General features: G+C 49.1%; 1 protein-coding gene across 2 annotated transcripts in view; it reads right to left on the bottom strand.

Annotated features, from left to right (window-relative positions):
• Positions 1–13,941, bottom strand: part of ADGRB1 (adhesion G protein-coupled receptor B1) — a 286,315-nt gene that overhangs the window by 201,936 nt on the left and 70,438 nt on the right. For both annotated transcript variants that reach the window (XM_062626900.1, XM_062626901.1), the window contains exon 2: positions 1,794–2,714. In XM_062626900.1, coding sequence (XP_062482884.1) covers positions 1,794–2,541 — 748 coding nt within the window. In that variant the 5' untranslated portion in view covers positions 2,542–2,714. The remainder of the gene's footprint in view (positions 1–1,793; positions 2,715–13,941) is intronic.

Here is a 13,941-nt window from a genome sequence, read left to right on the forward strand (position 1 = left end):
GCACATGGAGAGGCTGGGCACTCTGCAAGCATCGTTTCTATGTGGATGGCATCCCACCAGTGAGGCTGATAATTCTGTATCTTCAATATGGAGCAGATGTGAGCAGCCAGCAAAAAAATCTACAAATATTTGAGACCCAAAAAGGATTTTGACTCAGCCACCACTGAGCCTCTTTCATATTTGTGTTCTGGGAACATGCAAGCACTTGAGTTGGATGAGAAAAGATCTTTACAAAAGCCAATATTAAGCTCGAATGCTTCAGGATTTGCCCAAAATCTCATTTCAAATTTCACCTTTGGTTGTGATGGGAAAGGTCACGTTGAAGAAATCACCCAATGAGCCAACCCAAGCCAAATGACTTCACGAAGCTCGCATCATTGCGAGGAGGCAGCACCGTGCTCCTCACAAGCTGTTCACACACGAGTAAAGGGCATTGCAAAAGGAATCCGGAATGTGGAGAGGGAATATGCAGGATTTATGGCTCGGCTCTCTGTGCCTTCATGTATTGATTCACAGATCAGTGAGAAGCAAAATCTCCCCCCCAAACACACTGAGGAAAGCACTAGTACCTGATCATAGATTAATCTCTCTGCTAATGCCAGGCTGCGGTCTGTAAGAAAACCATGCTGCACAGCTTGGAGCTGTGCCTGGTAACCTTCTTTCCACTGCAAGCAAATATAGCCTTCTTCTCTTGCCTTCAGCAATTCCCCCCTTGCTGGGGGTGGCTGTAAAAGCCATGCAGGAGCCCCAGAGTCCAGACCCAGATGGATACCAACTTTCTCCTGGTGGCAGAGGACATGTTGGTCCAGCACATGAAGATGATGAGACCCTGGGGTGAGGGTTAGGTGTGATCCTGAACCCTGTCAAACTGGAGGCTCCCTTCCCTGCCTCCCAGATTCCTATTTAGCATCACACCTCCGCTTTACATAACCTACATGCTGGCAGGTGGGATGAGAGCTGAGAATAAACACATCAGAGCGGATCTGACACTTCACTGTTATAAAGGGTTCACTTTTGGACCACCCGATTCCTTTCTGCTTTACATCACACTGTAGCACCGATGAAGACCATGTTGGATCTCTGGAATGACCATTTCCTCCTCAAAACAGTGCCCAGATCAGACCTCAAGAGCATCTCACCCTTATTCATAGCCCTTCTTTTCATCCCTCTTCCACCTCCCTAATTCGTTTCTAGCCTATACCGTACTCAAGATCACCATTAAAACATTGATGGAAACATCTGAGGAATGAGCCCCAAATAACCCCATAGAAGCAGCATGGCAAATACTCTGTCTGAAAGCCTCCAGAAGGAAAATAAGGCTAGGAACAAGCTGAGTATTCCTTCTGTTGCTGTTCCCTCAATCCAGACCCAGGAATCAACTTTTCCCCATGAATTAAAATGGTTGATAAGGCTGCTGAGTGCAGCCTGCCCCAGGAGGTAGCTTGGATCCTGCCTTTTCTAGGACATCTGTGATTACTTTGGAAGACTGCTCACCCTCAGGTAAGAATCTCCCCTCAGCATCTCTGAGGCAGCAGAAGTACAAGCAAGGCACAATGAATGAATGAAACTATTTAGGGTGTATTTAGGGGGAACCTGCTTTGCAATTCCATGTAAAGGCTCATGAAGAGCCACCAAAGGTGACCAGACCTGCCTATCAACGAGGAAATAAGGTTTTCATACCAGTCATCCACATAGTCAGACACAGAGGTGATGGGGACAGTGTGATACCCAGGAGAGGAGAACCCGACCAGCCCTCACTCCTTCCCAAACTCCCCTTATCACCCTCCACTCACCCAAAAACTCTGCTCCGCTGCTGTCTTTAGGGCTGCTCATGCAGTTCTCCAAGTAAATCCCATCCTTATAACAATCTTCCTTCTTCCTCGTGATGCCAATGATCTCGCTGGCCTGATCCAGGACCTCCCCTCCTGAGCAAGAGCATGGGGTCTGCATAATGCCGCACGGATGGGAGCTGCTGCTGATGGCCAAGCACGCATCCAGCCACTTGCAGAGCATCTGGCAAGCGGCTTTGCTAGGGTTCCTGTTGCCCACCACGAGGTACTCCACTGAGAAGTCCCTCTCCTGAGCCTTTGTGGGCTTCCACCTCATGGGCCAGGTCTCCACGCCCGGTGGTGCTGTCTGCTTCATCTGGAGGAACTGCTTGTTGGACTGGAGGAAGGCAAAGCGGGTGGACCCATCGCAGAGCTTCAACACATCGTCAAAGCTCTCCATGCCCAGGTAGGTGCGGGTGGACTCCAGGAAGGAGTCGAACTGGTAGGTGCGGATGTGCTGGTGGTCACATATGCCGGCGGGTTTTAGGATCTTCATGTACAAAGTGTACCTCCGAGGGTCAGGGTTCTGGATAATCCAAGAGCAGAGAGAGGAGTTCAACGGGAAGACGGCAAAGGAGGAGAAATACCCAAAGAATTTCCCTTGGACCAAAGTGGTGCAGGGAGTTTGTGCCAGGTCCAGAGCGACCACGGTCCACACAAAGTAGAGTGGCGATACCAAAAGCAGGTTCAGGGCAGATCCAATGCTCCTCATCCTAGGTCTCTGGTCCTCTGGAACTCAAAGTAAATGTCAAGCAGGCGCCAGATCCTGGACATAACAGGGACCAGCTTAGAGGAAAAGCGAGAGTTTAAGAGGCTCTGGATCTGAAATCAAGCCAATACTCCCATGTCTGGATTTGAGCTCCCTCCTGTGGCCATAAGCAGCACCTGGAAAAACAAAAGGGAAGGGAAGGAGGAGAGAGAGAAAGAGAAGAAATTTGGGATTTGGTCTTTTTTTTTTTTCTCTTGTGGTTTGTTTCGGTGGTTTTTTTTTTAACCCTTTGCGAGGCTGAGAATCCAAACAGCATCCCCAGCCCAGCACATCTCAATGGCAGAAGATGCAGCCTCACATCCCCATCTCAGGTTTGAGGTTGTTCCCATTTCCAGGAGGGACTAACAGTGATGCACAACATAGCTGTAACTCTGCTTTCCCAGTGCCCTATGCCATGCAGTACCACTCTGCTAAGCAGAGCATCCGCAATGATTTCAAACCACCTCCCCAAAGCAAACACCATTTATCTCTTTTTTAGGGAGATTCCACCTTCTCCATCCAATGGAGCCAGGATGAACCTGGATAGGGTAGGAGGGAAGCTGCTGGGCTCTGCTTCCTCTCTTCCTTCTGCCAGCCCCTGTTGTTTCAGTTCTTTCTGTCCTTCTTTTTCTCTCTCTTCTATCCCCTTCCACAAAACCAGTGCAGGGGAAGGGTATTGTTCAGTATCCAAACCCTGGTCTAACCCTGAGCCCAGACAGGAGCCATGCAACCAGTACAGGACTTAAAAAGGGTGATAAAGCAGATTTTAGGCCTTCCCACGTCAGGCATCCACCTTTCCTTTCACCCCTGTGTGCAGGACACCCCAAAGCCTGCAGTACTGTAGCTGGGCATAGAACATCTCTAGAGTGAGAGTCTTCCCTGCCAGCCCCAGGAACTCCTTCAGCCTCCAAAGCCCCTTCAAGCAAAAGCAAGATCCATCCTGCATTGCCCAGATCCCCTCTCCCATGCCCCGTCCATACCAAAGAGACTCCCTCTGTGCTCTCACAAGCACCCCTTTCTTACCCCTCCAAGCCACTTCTGTTCCCCCTTCCCTCCATCTCCCCTCTTTCCAGGGAAGGAGAAAGAGGGGAAAACACTGCCAATAGCAGGACTCTTTTCATTTTGTACCCCATCCCCATGCAGCATGCACCCCATGGTTGGGGAGGGGATGCAGGTTGTCAGGCAGAAGGGGCAAACCCTCAGTGCATGGGGCAGAGCTGCTCCCACATACACCCATAGCACCTTTTCCTTCTTACCTTCCCAGCCATTTCCTTCACTGCTCATCCCAGGTAGAGGAAATCAGGAGTTTCCCCTTGGGTGAGGCTTGCCCTGGCCCTGCAGCTTTTGCTGCCTCCAAACCAGAGCTGCTGCCCTATTTCAATAAGACAGATCAGACCCCTGGGAAGGTTTCCCCTATCAAATCAGACTACTGCTTTGATTTCAGGACTTTCCGTGGTCCACAGGTTAGTAAAGAGACTCTGCATTGAAGCCTGAGTGCAAGCAGCCCAACTCCTGAGACACTGACACTGACCTGGGCTGCAACCCCAAAGCAATTCAGATCATATGAAACGTGTTTCTCCATGATTAGGGAGCACAGTGGCACTGAAATTAGGGTAAAAATCCATAAAGAGGGGCACCTGCTGCATGGAAGGAGGAAAAACATCTTCATTGCAGCAATTCACCCTCAGCACAGCCCCATGGCGCTCACATCTCCCATCACCAGTCCTGCTGTCTCCCACCCCAGCCAAGCTCTGCTTACGAAGACTGCAAACAGAGGAAGCTTTCACAGCAGCTGTATGAATAACCAGCAAATCCAGGCAGCTAAACCCAGTCCCAGGAGAGAGTGAAAACCAGGAAATGAAGCCCATAGACCATGCTGTGTGCCTGGGAAAAGACAAGAAGTCAAGCACATCTCCACATTCACCCATTGGTTTCTCTTCACATCAAAGTTTGGTCTCTGCATCTCCTCTTGTCTGCAAAAGCCTTTCTTTCCTGAGGAAGAGGGGGTTAGGCAACTCGAGAGCCAGACCTGCTATTTGCAAACCCCGTTTCATCCCAGCCTCAAATCACTGCAGCCTCTGCCAGCGGATCCCTGAGTGTCTGTTGGACCTGACGCTAATCAGCACGGAGTCCAAATGCATCTGCACTTAAATTTTTCAGGAGTCAGGTTCCCCACTCCTGACAGTAGTTTGCAGCCTGCAAAGCTCTGCAGTGCTCATGTTCCTATGCCAGATTCCTGCCTGCCTGCGGGGCCGGATTTCAGGGATACAGCCTGCTTCGGGGATGCATCAGGCATCAGCCAAGCATCCTATGAGTTTCCAGAGCGGTCATTCTGATTAGCAGGAGGGGTTTGCCTGTAAATGACTGTGGATGCCTTAAATATCTGCTTTGGTTAGTGAAATGTGCTTGCTTAGCTCTGAAAGGGACTACTGGTTTGCCTCTCCCTCACTGTAGGGCAGTGCTGGAGCAGCTCTGTGTTGTTTGTAAGCAGGCGCAACCTTTGCAAAGCCAAAGTCTATCCAACCTTTCTATTGATAAGCCAGCCAGGGACCATCTTAACCTCTGGTCCAGCCCGTGAGGAAACCTGTCTTTCCCAGCTGGAAGCAGGAGCCAGCAGTGCCTCCATAGCAACGAGCTGATTAGGAGACAGGCTTTACACTGAGATCCAGTCCCTAACGGTGACTTCAGTGCATGGGATTCAGCCCAAGCCTCAAGCTCTCCACAATCCCTGTTTTTCTCACGCTGGCCACAGACCTGCTGTTGAATGAGGATGCAGCGAGCACAAAGCATCCCCCTTCACTGCCCCTTCCCTGGGAAAAGCACTGTAAAAGCCAACAAACTTTAACTAAAGAGACCCACTAATGGGACGCTGTGTTCTGGTTGTTAGGTCTCGGAATTGATTTCCCCTGAACGCAATCCCATCTGGAATGTTTCACCATAAGGAACATAACCATATTTTTCCTCCTTCAGCTCATTCTTTGTGAAGTGGGAATAGAGCAGAATATGTGAATAGGCAAAATCCCCTCTGCACCTGGATCTTGGGACTCACACGTGTTGGGCCTGGCAGGGAAGGGAAGATGCAATGGGCAGTTGAGCGGCTGCTGCAGCTCAGCAGAGAGATCCATCTTGTACCCTGTAATCCAGGAAAATCCCGAGGGGGATTTATACCAGAGGCTCCAGCCTGCAGCTGGGGAAGTGATACTAAATGCATGAAATCTGTGGGAGACCACATTCCTATGGCACACAAGCAGATTTGCCCATATTCCCATGGTTGCTGCCTCAGGTGGTAGCCAGGAAGAAGGGCTATTCCTGTTAATTTGTGTGATGGGAGACATCGCATCCCTTGTATCCAGCTTGGGGGGACATACCACAACCCTTCCTTCCAGTCCTGTGCCTGGTCTGGAGCAAAGCTTGGGGACAACAGGTAATCAGGGATTACCTTGAGCTGTCTCTTGCCTGCATTCCACAAGGACAAACCAAGGGTAGAAATGATCTTTGTCTGTAGAAGACAGTTGTTCATCCCAAGCAACTAACAGGAAAAGGCTGACAAGTTGAGTTCCAATGGCCCTTCCGCCTTGGTTACCTTGTGCAGGAGTTAGAGATGTGGAAGCAGAGGGTTATGGAGATGTGAACCTGTGGCTTGGCTCCTGCACCCTCATACCACTGAGAAGAGACTTGGCAATCTTTTCTACCTTCTTGCTGACTCTTTGCCATCCCACCCCAACAGCCATTGGTGCAGGCACGGTTCAGAAACGCAACCCAAGTCAGACCTTCGCAGCTTAAACAAAACCAAGCAGGGACTGAATCACATTTCATCTGTTACCTGGGCTGCCCAAGGGCTTCAGGCATCTGCTTTGCACTGGTTCCAGTGAACTTTGGACCCTGCTAGTCATAGTGAGCTGTTTGGTGCAGGGATAAGATGCTCTGATCCTTCCCTGTTCACACACACCCCATGCTGCCTGCATCCCTAGGATGGGTATGGGGTGTGCATGGGGCATACAGATGCATGCAGAAAGTAAGCAGGAACATGAGCGTGGTGGAAAACTCCAGCCTGGATCATCTTAGTTTACCATTACTGCAGGAAGATAGCTCCTGACTGCCTACAGCTGCCATCACCCTTTATCTGAATAGCCCCAAATGCGGATTCACCCCATCCCACCACCTTCCAGATGGATGCCTCCGAATTGCTGTGCCCGACGTCACAGCACAGGGATTTCAGCTCTGCACAAGTAGGAGGAGCCCATGGAACGCAGGCAGTGCTGCAACGTGCCCTGCTATGCCGATCCTGTGCATTGCAAAGAGTCCTCCCATGCGGGACCTGCATCCTCCCCGCTTGTGCATCCACCACCTTCCTCCGTTGCGCTGGTGACACGGGGATCTCGGTGCAGCAGCCTGGGTCTGGCCAATGGAGGGCACTCTTAGATACACACGCGCGCGCACACATCCTCCATCGCCAAAAAAAAAAGGGGGAAAAAGTGAAAACAGTGACTGCAGAAAGGGCATGGTTCTTCACTGCTGCATCTAGGACCTCTCCCAGCTCCCTCCCCTTAATCTGCTCCTACTGTCTCTGCCATGCCCCAACTCCCCTTTGGCTGCCGTCCACGATTTACCTCCCTCTGCTTTTCCTTCTCCTGACCTTGGTACACGGCTGACATCCCAGCAGGGTGAAAACCGCTCTCATCAAGCCAATCCTCCTTCCCTGGGGCTTCCCATTGCCTTGCAAGAAGTCCCCAGGTATCCAACCAAATATCCCTTTTGCTGGAGGCAGAAAATCACCTGGTCCTGGAAAGCTTAAGACCCTTGGCACTGTGAGAAAACACTGGAAATGAGTATGCTCTGCTCTTATTCACTGCTAGCAGAGAGGCTGCAACTGCGTGGAAATTTCTCTTTTTGAGGAGATTGAGCAAAGCATAGTGGAAATACCTGGAAAAACACAGTGGGATCTGTAAACTCACAGCACACAGAGCAAAGAAGGGTTCGAACCTGGCTGTCCTGTGGCTGCAAGGAGAGGGGGTAGACCCGGATAGCACCTGGAGAGGAACGGAGCTTGGACAGGTCTTGGAGCAGTGCCTCTTCCATAAAATCAGTGCTCAGGGTGAGGTTTTATGATCCATTACCTTTTGGTTCTGTTTTCTATGAGTGTTTGCTCGACTCTGGCCATTCCCAGCAGCAGTTTGTCTACAGTGATTCATGCTTCTCTTCTGGCAAAGCAGAATCTAGTGGAAACTAAGACCTAAAGCACAAAAGGATGATTTGGTGGGTACTGCAGGACTCCTTTAGGTCCCATCCTAACTTCAGTTAGGAGATTCATTTCAGATGCAGATCGTGTCCTGGAAAGGCTGCTAAAGCAGCTCCACTTGGAGCTTCCCACACCAGTATCTGGCCTTGATAGATCTACCTTTGGATCAAGTGCTGAGAGCTGAACTCAGACAGGCAAAGCCCCTTTGGTAAGCAAAGGGAAGGAGGGGAGGGCCCTTCAACTGATGAGACAGATGAGAGTGCAATCCTTCCCCCTTCCTGCTGTTTCCCTCGCCAAAACCAGGTATCTGTATGGACCCCTCATATTTACTCCACCACTGTAGAGACTGATGTATTTCAGAGAAAGTCTGATTTCCACCTGCCTGCTGTATTAATAAATGATATTGATGGACACTGGCATCCTTCATCCCATATTTCTCTCAGCTTCAACCTGGAAAGTCACCTGCTTTAGGGGTGGACTCCAGCAGACATGTAACAACCTGCAGGAACAGCATGAAAAGGGTGGGAAATACTTGATCCTGTGATGGAGATTGGTTTTTGGGGACAGAATCCTGGTCCCATTTCAATTTCAAAAGCTAGAAGAGAGGATTTGTGTAAGGGAGGGCTGAGGGGTAATGCATAGACATGGGTCATACTGGGATGCTCCAAGAGGCTTTCAACCACAATGAAGTAACTCCAGAGCCCATAAGCCTCAGCTGAACCATCTCGTCTCCATCTTCAGCACTAGCCAGATGAGGAGACACTATCAGGGGCATCCAGAAGACAGATTTGAATCCTGGTCCCAGGATTTGTGCATACTCTCAATTAAGCATCTCTGCCAATCCATGCTTCTTTCTTCCCACGTGAAAAGATGGATGTAAGAAGCATCCTTGGCTTTTCTCTGGTGCTCTGTGATCTGAAATGCTCCAGCAAACTCCTGAAGATGGTGATTCATTTCCAACCCACTAGGATTTCATCCTGAGATGAGATTAACTACCTTAAAGACTAAGCTCTCCATCCAGATCATATTAATTGAAGATGGGTCTGTACCTGAAACTCTCAGGCAGGGGTGTAGGCAGGTTCTGGCTCAGTTCCTGGCTCTACATGGAGCTCTTTATAGTGAGTGGGATCAGGAAGCAGCTGAGCACAAAGACTGGACCCTAAAATCTAAGACCCAGTAAAACTGCTGTAGAGAAAAGCCTGGCAGACAAGGGGAACCAGATGTGCTTCACCTGGTCCCAGATGTGGCTGCCCAAGGGAAGTGGGCCCAGGGCTCTGCAGCACCTTCTGTTGGGTCCAGCACAGCCTCAGACAGATGTTGTGTGTGTGCTTGGTGTCTTTTAAACATCACCTCGGCCTGAGCTGCAGCTGTGTTTGTCCTTAGATTCCCTCTGTACATGTATAATGTGTACATGGCCTGATGGGGCTGCTACCCAGACTGGGAGTATCTCAGGGACTGCATGACATAGGGATGGGTTAGATGCCATCGCATAGCAAAGGGCTCTTGGCAGAAGGCAGTTGATGGAGGTTGTTATGCTGTTACATCTCTCTCTGCCTCAGTTTCTCAATAGCAAAGTAGACTCAATAGCAAAGTAGACTTTAACCCAATCAACTGCTGTGATTGAAGGCTGGGCATTGCTCCTCACTGTTCCCAGGCATTTCCTTATTCCCAGGGGAATACACAACTCATCCCGGTAAGATCAGCCTTTCCCTCGTGCCAGCATCACCCATACCCTCTGACTGCCCCATCAGTGATTGCACCACCCATGGAACAATGAACATTGCCAAAAATCCCCTGGATTCTACACCAGTGAATCCTAGATAACTCCCACCTCCCTTCTTGTGCTATTCCTACCCATTAGTTCTCCAGGCCCAACCCTTTGAGGTCTTTTCCCTTATGCTCCCACCCTGCTCTTGGCTGTGAGGGTTACACAAAAGGGCTTCTGAGGGCAAGGTCATCCTAATGAATGACAGAAATCAGGCAGGGACCAGCCCGCTTCCATCTCTGCTCATTCGTGCTGGGAACCGGGATGCTATTGATTGGAAGTGCAGTTGGAGGTTAAAAGCAGCGGCATTTGCTGTGGAGCTAAGTGGGAGCCCGCAGGGAGAGGGGATGTTTAGAGGGGGAATGTGTGTTCATGCTGAGGCTCAGACTTTCACATGGGCACAGCCATGGTTGGCAAACCCAAAACTGGACTTTGCAACTCACATGGTTGCAGATGCACAAACCAGCTCAGTGCACATCTCTCATGTACTTGACACATCAAGTGTCACATCAAGTCACTGCTCACTTATGCAACCCACATAAATCATACGCACAAGGGCTCATTTTATGACCCCTGAAGCCAAGAGCCTTGACATAGCTCTTGTCCATGTGGTTGAATCGCTTATCTCCAAAACAGACCAGCCTTGCCACAGTGCTGAATGATCTCTACTGAGCTGTGTCTTGGCACAGTCTGGAATGGTTCATGTTGGCTGGGGCCAAAACCTTGCTAGGAAGTGCCCTGAGATGGGCATGCAGTGATGGGACAGTGTTTGAGGCCATACCCTGGCCTTCTGGAGTTACTGGTGAAGAGATGGATACAAAGAATAAAGGAAAAGCTGGTGCCTTGGCCAAGACACCTGGATCTTTGCTCCTGATCAGTCCATCCAGACCCCCTGGGACTGCACATCAACTGGATTTGGCCCTTTGCCTACCCCATGGCAGCTTGTAGCTGCGCTGGGGAAAGGAAAGGAAAGGAAAGGAAAGGAAAGGAAAGGAAAGGAAAGGAAAGGAAAGGAAAGGAAAGGAAAGGAAAGGAAAGGAAAGGAAAGGAAAGGAAAGGAAAGGAAAGGAAAGGAAAGGAAAGGAAAGGAAAGGAAAGGAAAGGAAAGGAAAGGAAAGGAAAGGAAAGGAAAGGAAAGGAAAGGAAAGGAAAGGAAAGGAAAGGAAAGGAAAGGAAAGGAAAGGAAAGGAAAGGAAAGGAAAGGAAAGGAAAGTAAAGGAAAGGAAAGGAAAGGAAAGGGGATGAATGCCCAAGTAGCTGTGTTTGCAACCAACTCCAGACAAGGATCTGCATTAGCTCAAGTCCCAGTGCTTCTCCCAGCACCAGGAAAGTCTTTGTTGTATTCCAGTTCCTTACATGACTGGGTATGATCAGCAACTGGGGATGACCACAAAGAGAAGCCTTTGAGCAGCCCCAGATATATAAGTTTTAATGTGTGCTCTTCTTGTGACTCCTTCCACGTGCTTGTGCTCTCTCTTAATGACTGTGCCTCAGTTTCCCCATCTGACAAACAACACTGACGCTACCCCAACGATGGGGATGGGCTTCCTAGGCAGCAGCTAGGAAAGAAACAAACATTACATCAAGGCCCAGTTTTACAGTAACCCTGAAGATGCACTGTGCTCAGTTTGTGAATGCTGCAGTCTCAGCACAGTTAAAACTGGATTGGGAATGTTTCCCCTTCCGACAACAGGAATTCAACTCATAATTTTAGGCAATTTCCAATGCCCAGTAAGGCTGTCTTTAAATCGCACACAGAAGGACTATAAGATGGTTTTGCCCATATCTGCAATTTCCCTTTATCTCTCAGCAGGAGGAAGATGGAAGTTCAGGCTGAGGCTACAAAAGACACCCAAAATACAGGTCCTTGTAGTAAAACCAGACCTGTGACCATCCCTTACCTTCAGTCTCTACAAAGTGAGCAGCACAAGAGAACTTGAACTACTGGACTGTGTTAGCTATGGGAGTGACTCCATCTCCTTCTACACAGTCTGAAATGAGGGGCTTTGAAGTCTTCTGGTATCACACTAATGTGTGCAAACGCAGTGGCCTGGAGAGGGTGGGAATACCTGAGCTGGACTGTGGGACCTTTCTAGAAATTAAGCAGACTCTGAAGGTGAAGAGAAGCAGGAGCACACCCAATCCACTTTAAAGCCCCAGGTTTCAGTGGGTTTGGACCCAGCCATGACCTTGAAGCAGCAGAAGGCTGTAACCTGAATTTACAAAACCAGGGAATGATAAATATGTGCATTTCTACAGCACCTTTTTCTAAGGTCCTTGAGGGCCATGGGGAGCAGCAGTGAATTAAGCCTCATGACGCAGAAAACCATCCTTCCTGACCCCAAAGGCTGAACGCAAACAAAAGGAAGTACTTTTTCACACAGCTCCTAATTCAATTGGGGACCTCATTGCCACAGGATGCTGTGGAGGCTAAAGTTATAAACGAGTGCCAAAATGGATTAGAGAATGTGCAGAGGACAAGTCCATCAGTTGCTATTAAACATGATGTTCTGGATGGCACTGCCAGTCTCAGAAGTGTCTGCTCTTTGCCTTTCTTTCAGTGCTTCATTGTGCATCCAGATGGACTTGGATAGCCCTGGGTTAGGGCAATCCCCAGTATCAATACAGGCTGGCAGATGAATGGATTGAGAGCAATGCTGTGTAAAGGACATGGGGGTACTGGTGGATACAAACTGAACGTGACCCAGCAACGTGCACACACAGCCCAGAAAGCCAAACATATCTTGGGATGCATCAAAGGAAGTTGGACCAGCAAGTCAAGGGAGGCATTGTCCCCCTCTACTCTGGTCTGGTGAGACCCCAACAGGAGCAATGCTCTGGGGGCCCCCTCGTAAGAAAGACAAGGACCTGTTGGAGCGGGTACAGAGAAGGCCACTAAGATGATCAGAGGGCTGAAGCACCTCTGGTATGAAGGCAGGATAAGAGAGCTGGTGTTGTTCAGCCTGGAGAAGAGAAATCCGGGGAGACCTAATTGCCATCTTTCTATATATAAAGGGGGCTTATAAGAAAGACAGAGAGCAGCTTTTTACCAAGGTGTGTAGTGACAGAACAAGGGGTAGTGGCAAGCCAAAGGAGGGTAGGTTTAGACTGAATATGAGGAAGAAATATGATGAGGGTGGTGAGATAATGGAACAGGTTGCCCAGAGAAGCTGTGGATGCCCCATCCCTGAAGATGATCAAGGTCAGGTTGGACAAGGCTCTAAGCAATCTGATCTAGTGAGAGAAGTTACTGCCCGTGGCACAAGGGAGTGGAATAGATGATCTTAAATAGATTTTAGTGTGAGGTGTCTCTTCCCATGGCAGGGGGGTTGGAACTAGATGATATTAAAGTCCTTTCCAACCCTAACTATTCTATGATTTTATTCTGTTCTATGATTTTTGAAGGTTCCTTCCAAACCAAACCACCTTATGATTCTGTGATTCTATGAGTCTATGAGTCTGTGACCTTTCCTCCTTCCCTAAATAACCATTCTTAGGTTTATTATAGAGAGGTGCAGGGATATTAGTAAGTACCCCTAAACCCCAAGACATATGTCCATACTTCTAAAAAAACCATGGCCAGCAAGCCTAAAACTAAATGGAGTGTCAGAAGTCACATCCACATTGCTAAGCTGCCTTACCAAAATGGGGTGTCTTGATCCATGTCCTCCTGTTCACACTGTTATGTCCCACATGGTGTCATTGCACTGCCTGGAAGAGCAGCCATTGGGGTGGTCATCTGCACAGACCTAAATCTTTCTGGAGTGTCATGCTGAGATCCATGGGGGTTGGAACTGGATGATCTTAAGGTCATTTCCAACCCAAACCATTCTATGATTCTATGATAACAAATCCAAAGATGCTCAAATGTAGACAGGCTGCCAGAGGGTTGCAATCATAGCACAGGCACTAACGAGCTGGATTATTCCTTGCATCTCATCTACCAGCACCATGACAAGCAGTTCAAGATTTGCATGAGACAGATGTACCCAGTTCCCCTCTTCATTCTTCTCTCCAGGAATCCTTGAGCACAGTGACATGGAAGGGAAGATGGCTTAGTGTTGAGGAGCAAGCATGGGGGTTATTGGGAAGGAAAGGACTCCTCTCTTTTCACTTTGTTCAATCACAGGAGATGATGAAGGACTTTATGGAGTGATCTGTGCAGCATTAAGAATGTTTGCAGCTGGGGTTTGTTAGCTGTCTGGGTGTAGCCTTGATGAAGATGAAGGATTGAAGGAGGATGGCTTATATTCATTCTGAGAAGGGCTTGGGTGATGCTTCATCACAGAGATGACAGCAGAGATTGTGATTTCCACATGCTCCTTCATTTGTATGGGGTTTCACTTCTGGCTTGGAAAAC

This window comes from Pezoporus occidentalis, unplaced genomic scaffold (assembly GCF_034315485.1).
Source record: "Pezoporus occidentalis ecotype Australia unplaced genomic scaffold, CSIRO_AGI_Poc_V1 ctg3, whole genome shotgun sequence".
Taxonomy (NCBI): domain Eukaryota; kingdom Metazoa; phylum Chordata; class Aves; order Psittaciformes; family Psittacidae; genus Pezoporus; species Pezoporus occidentalis.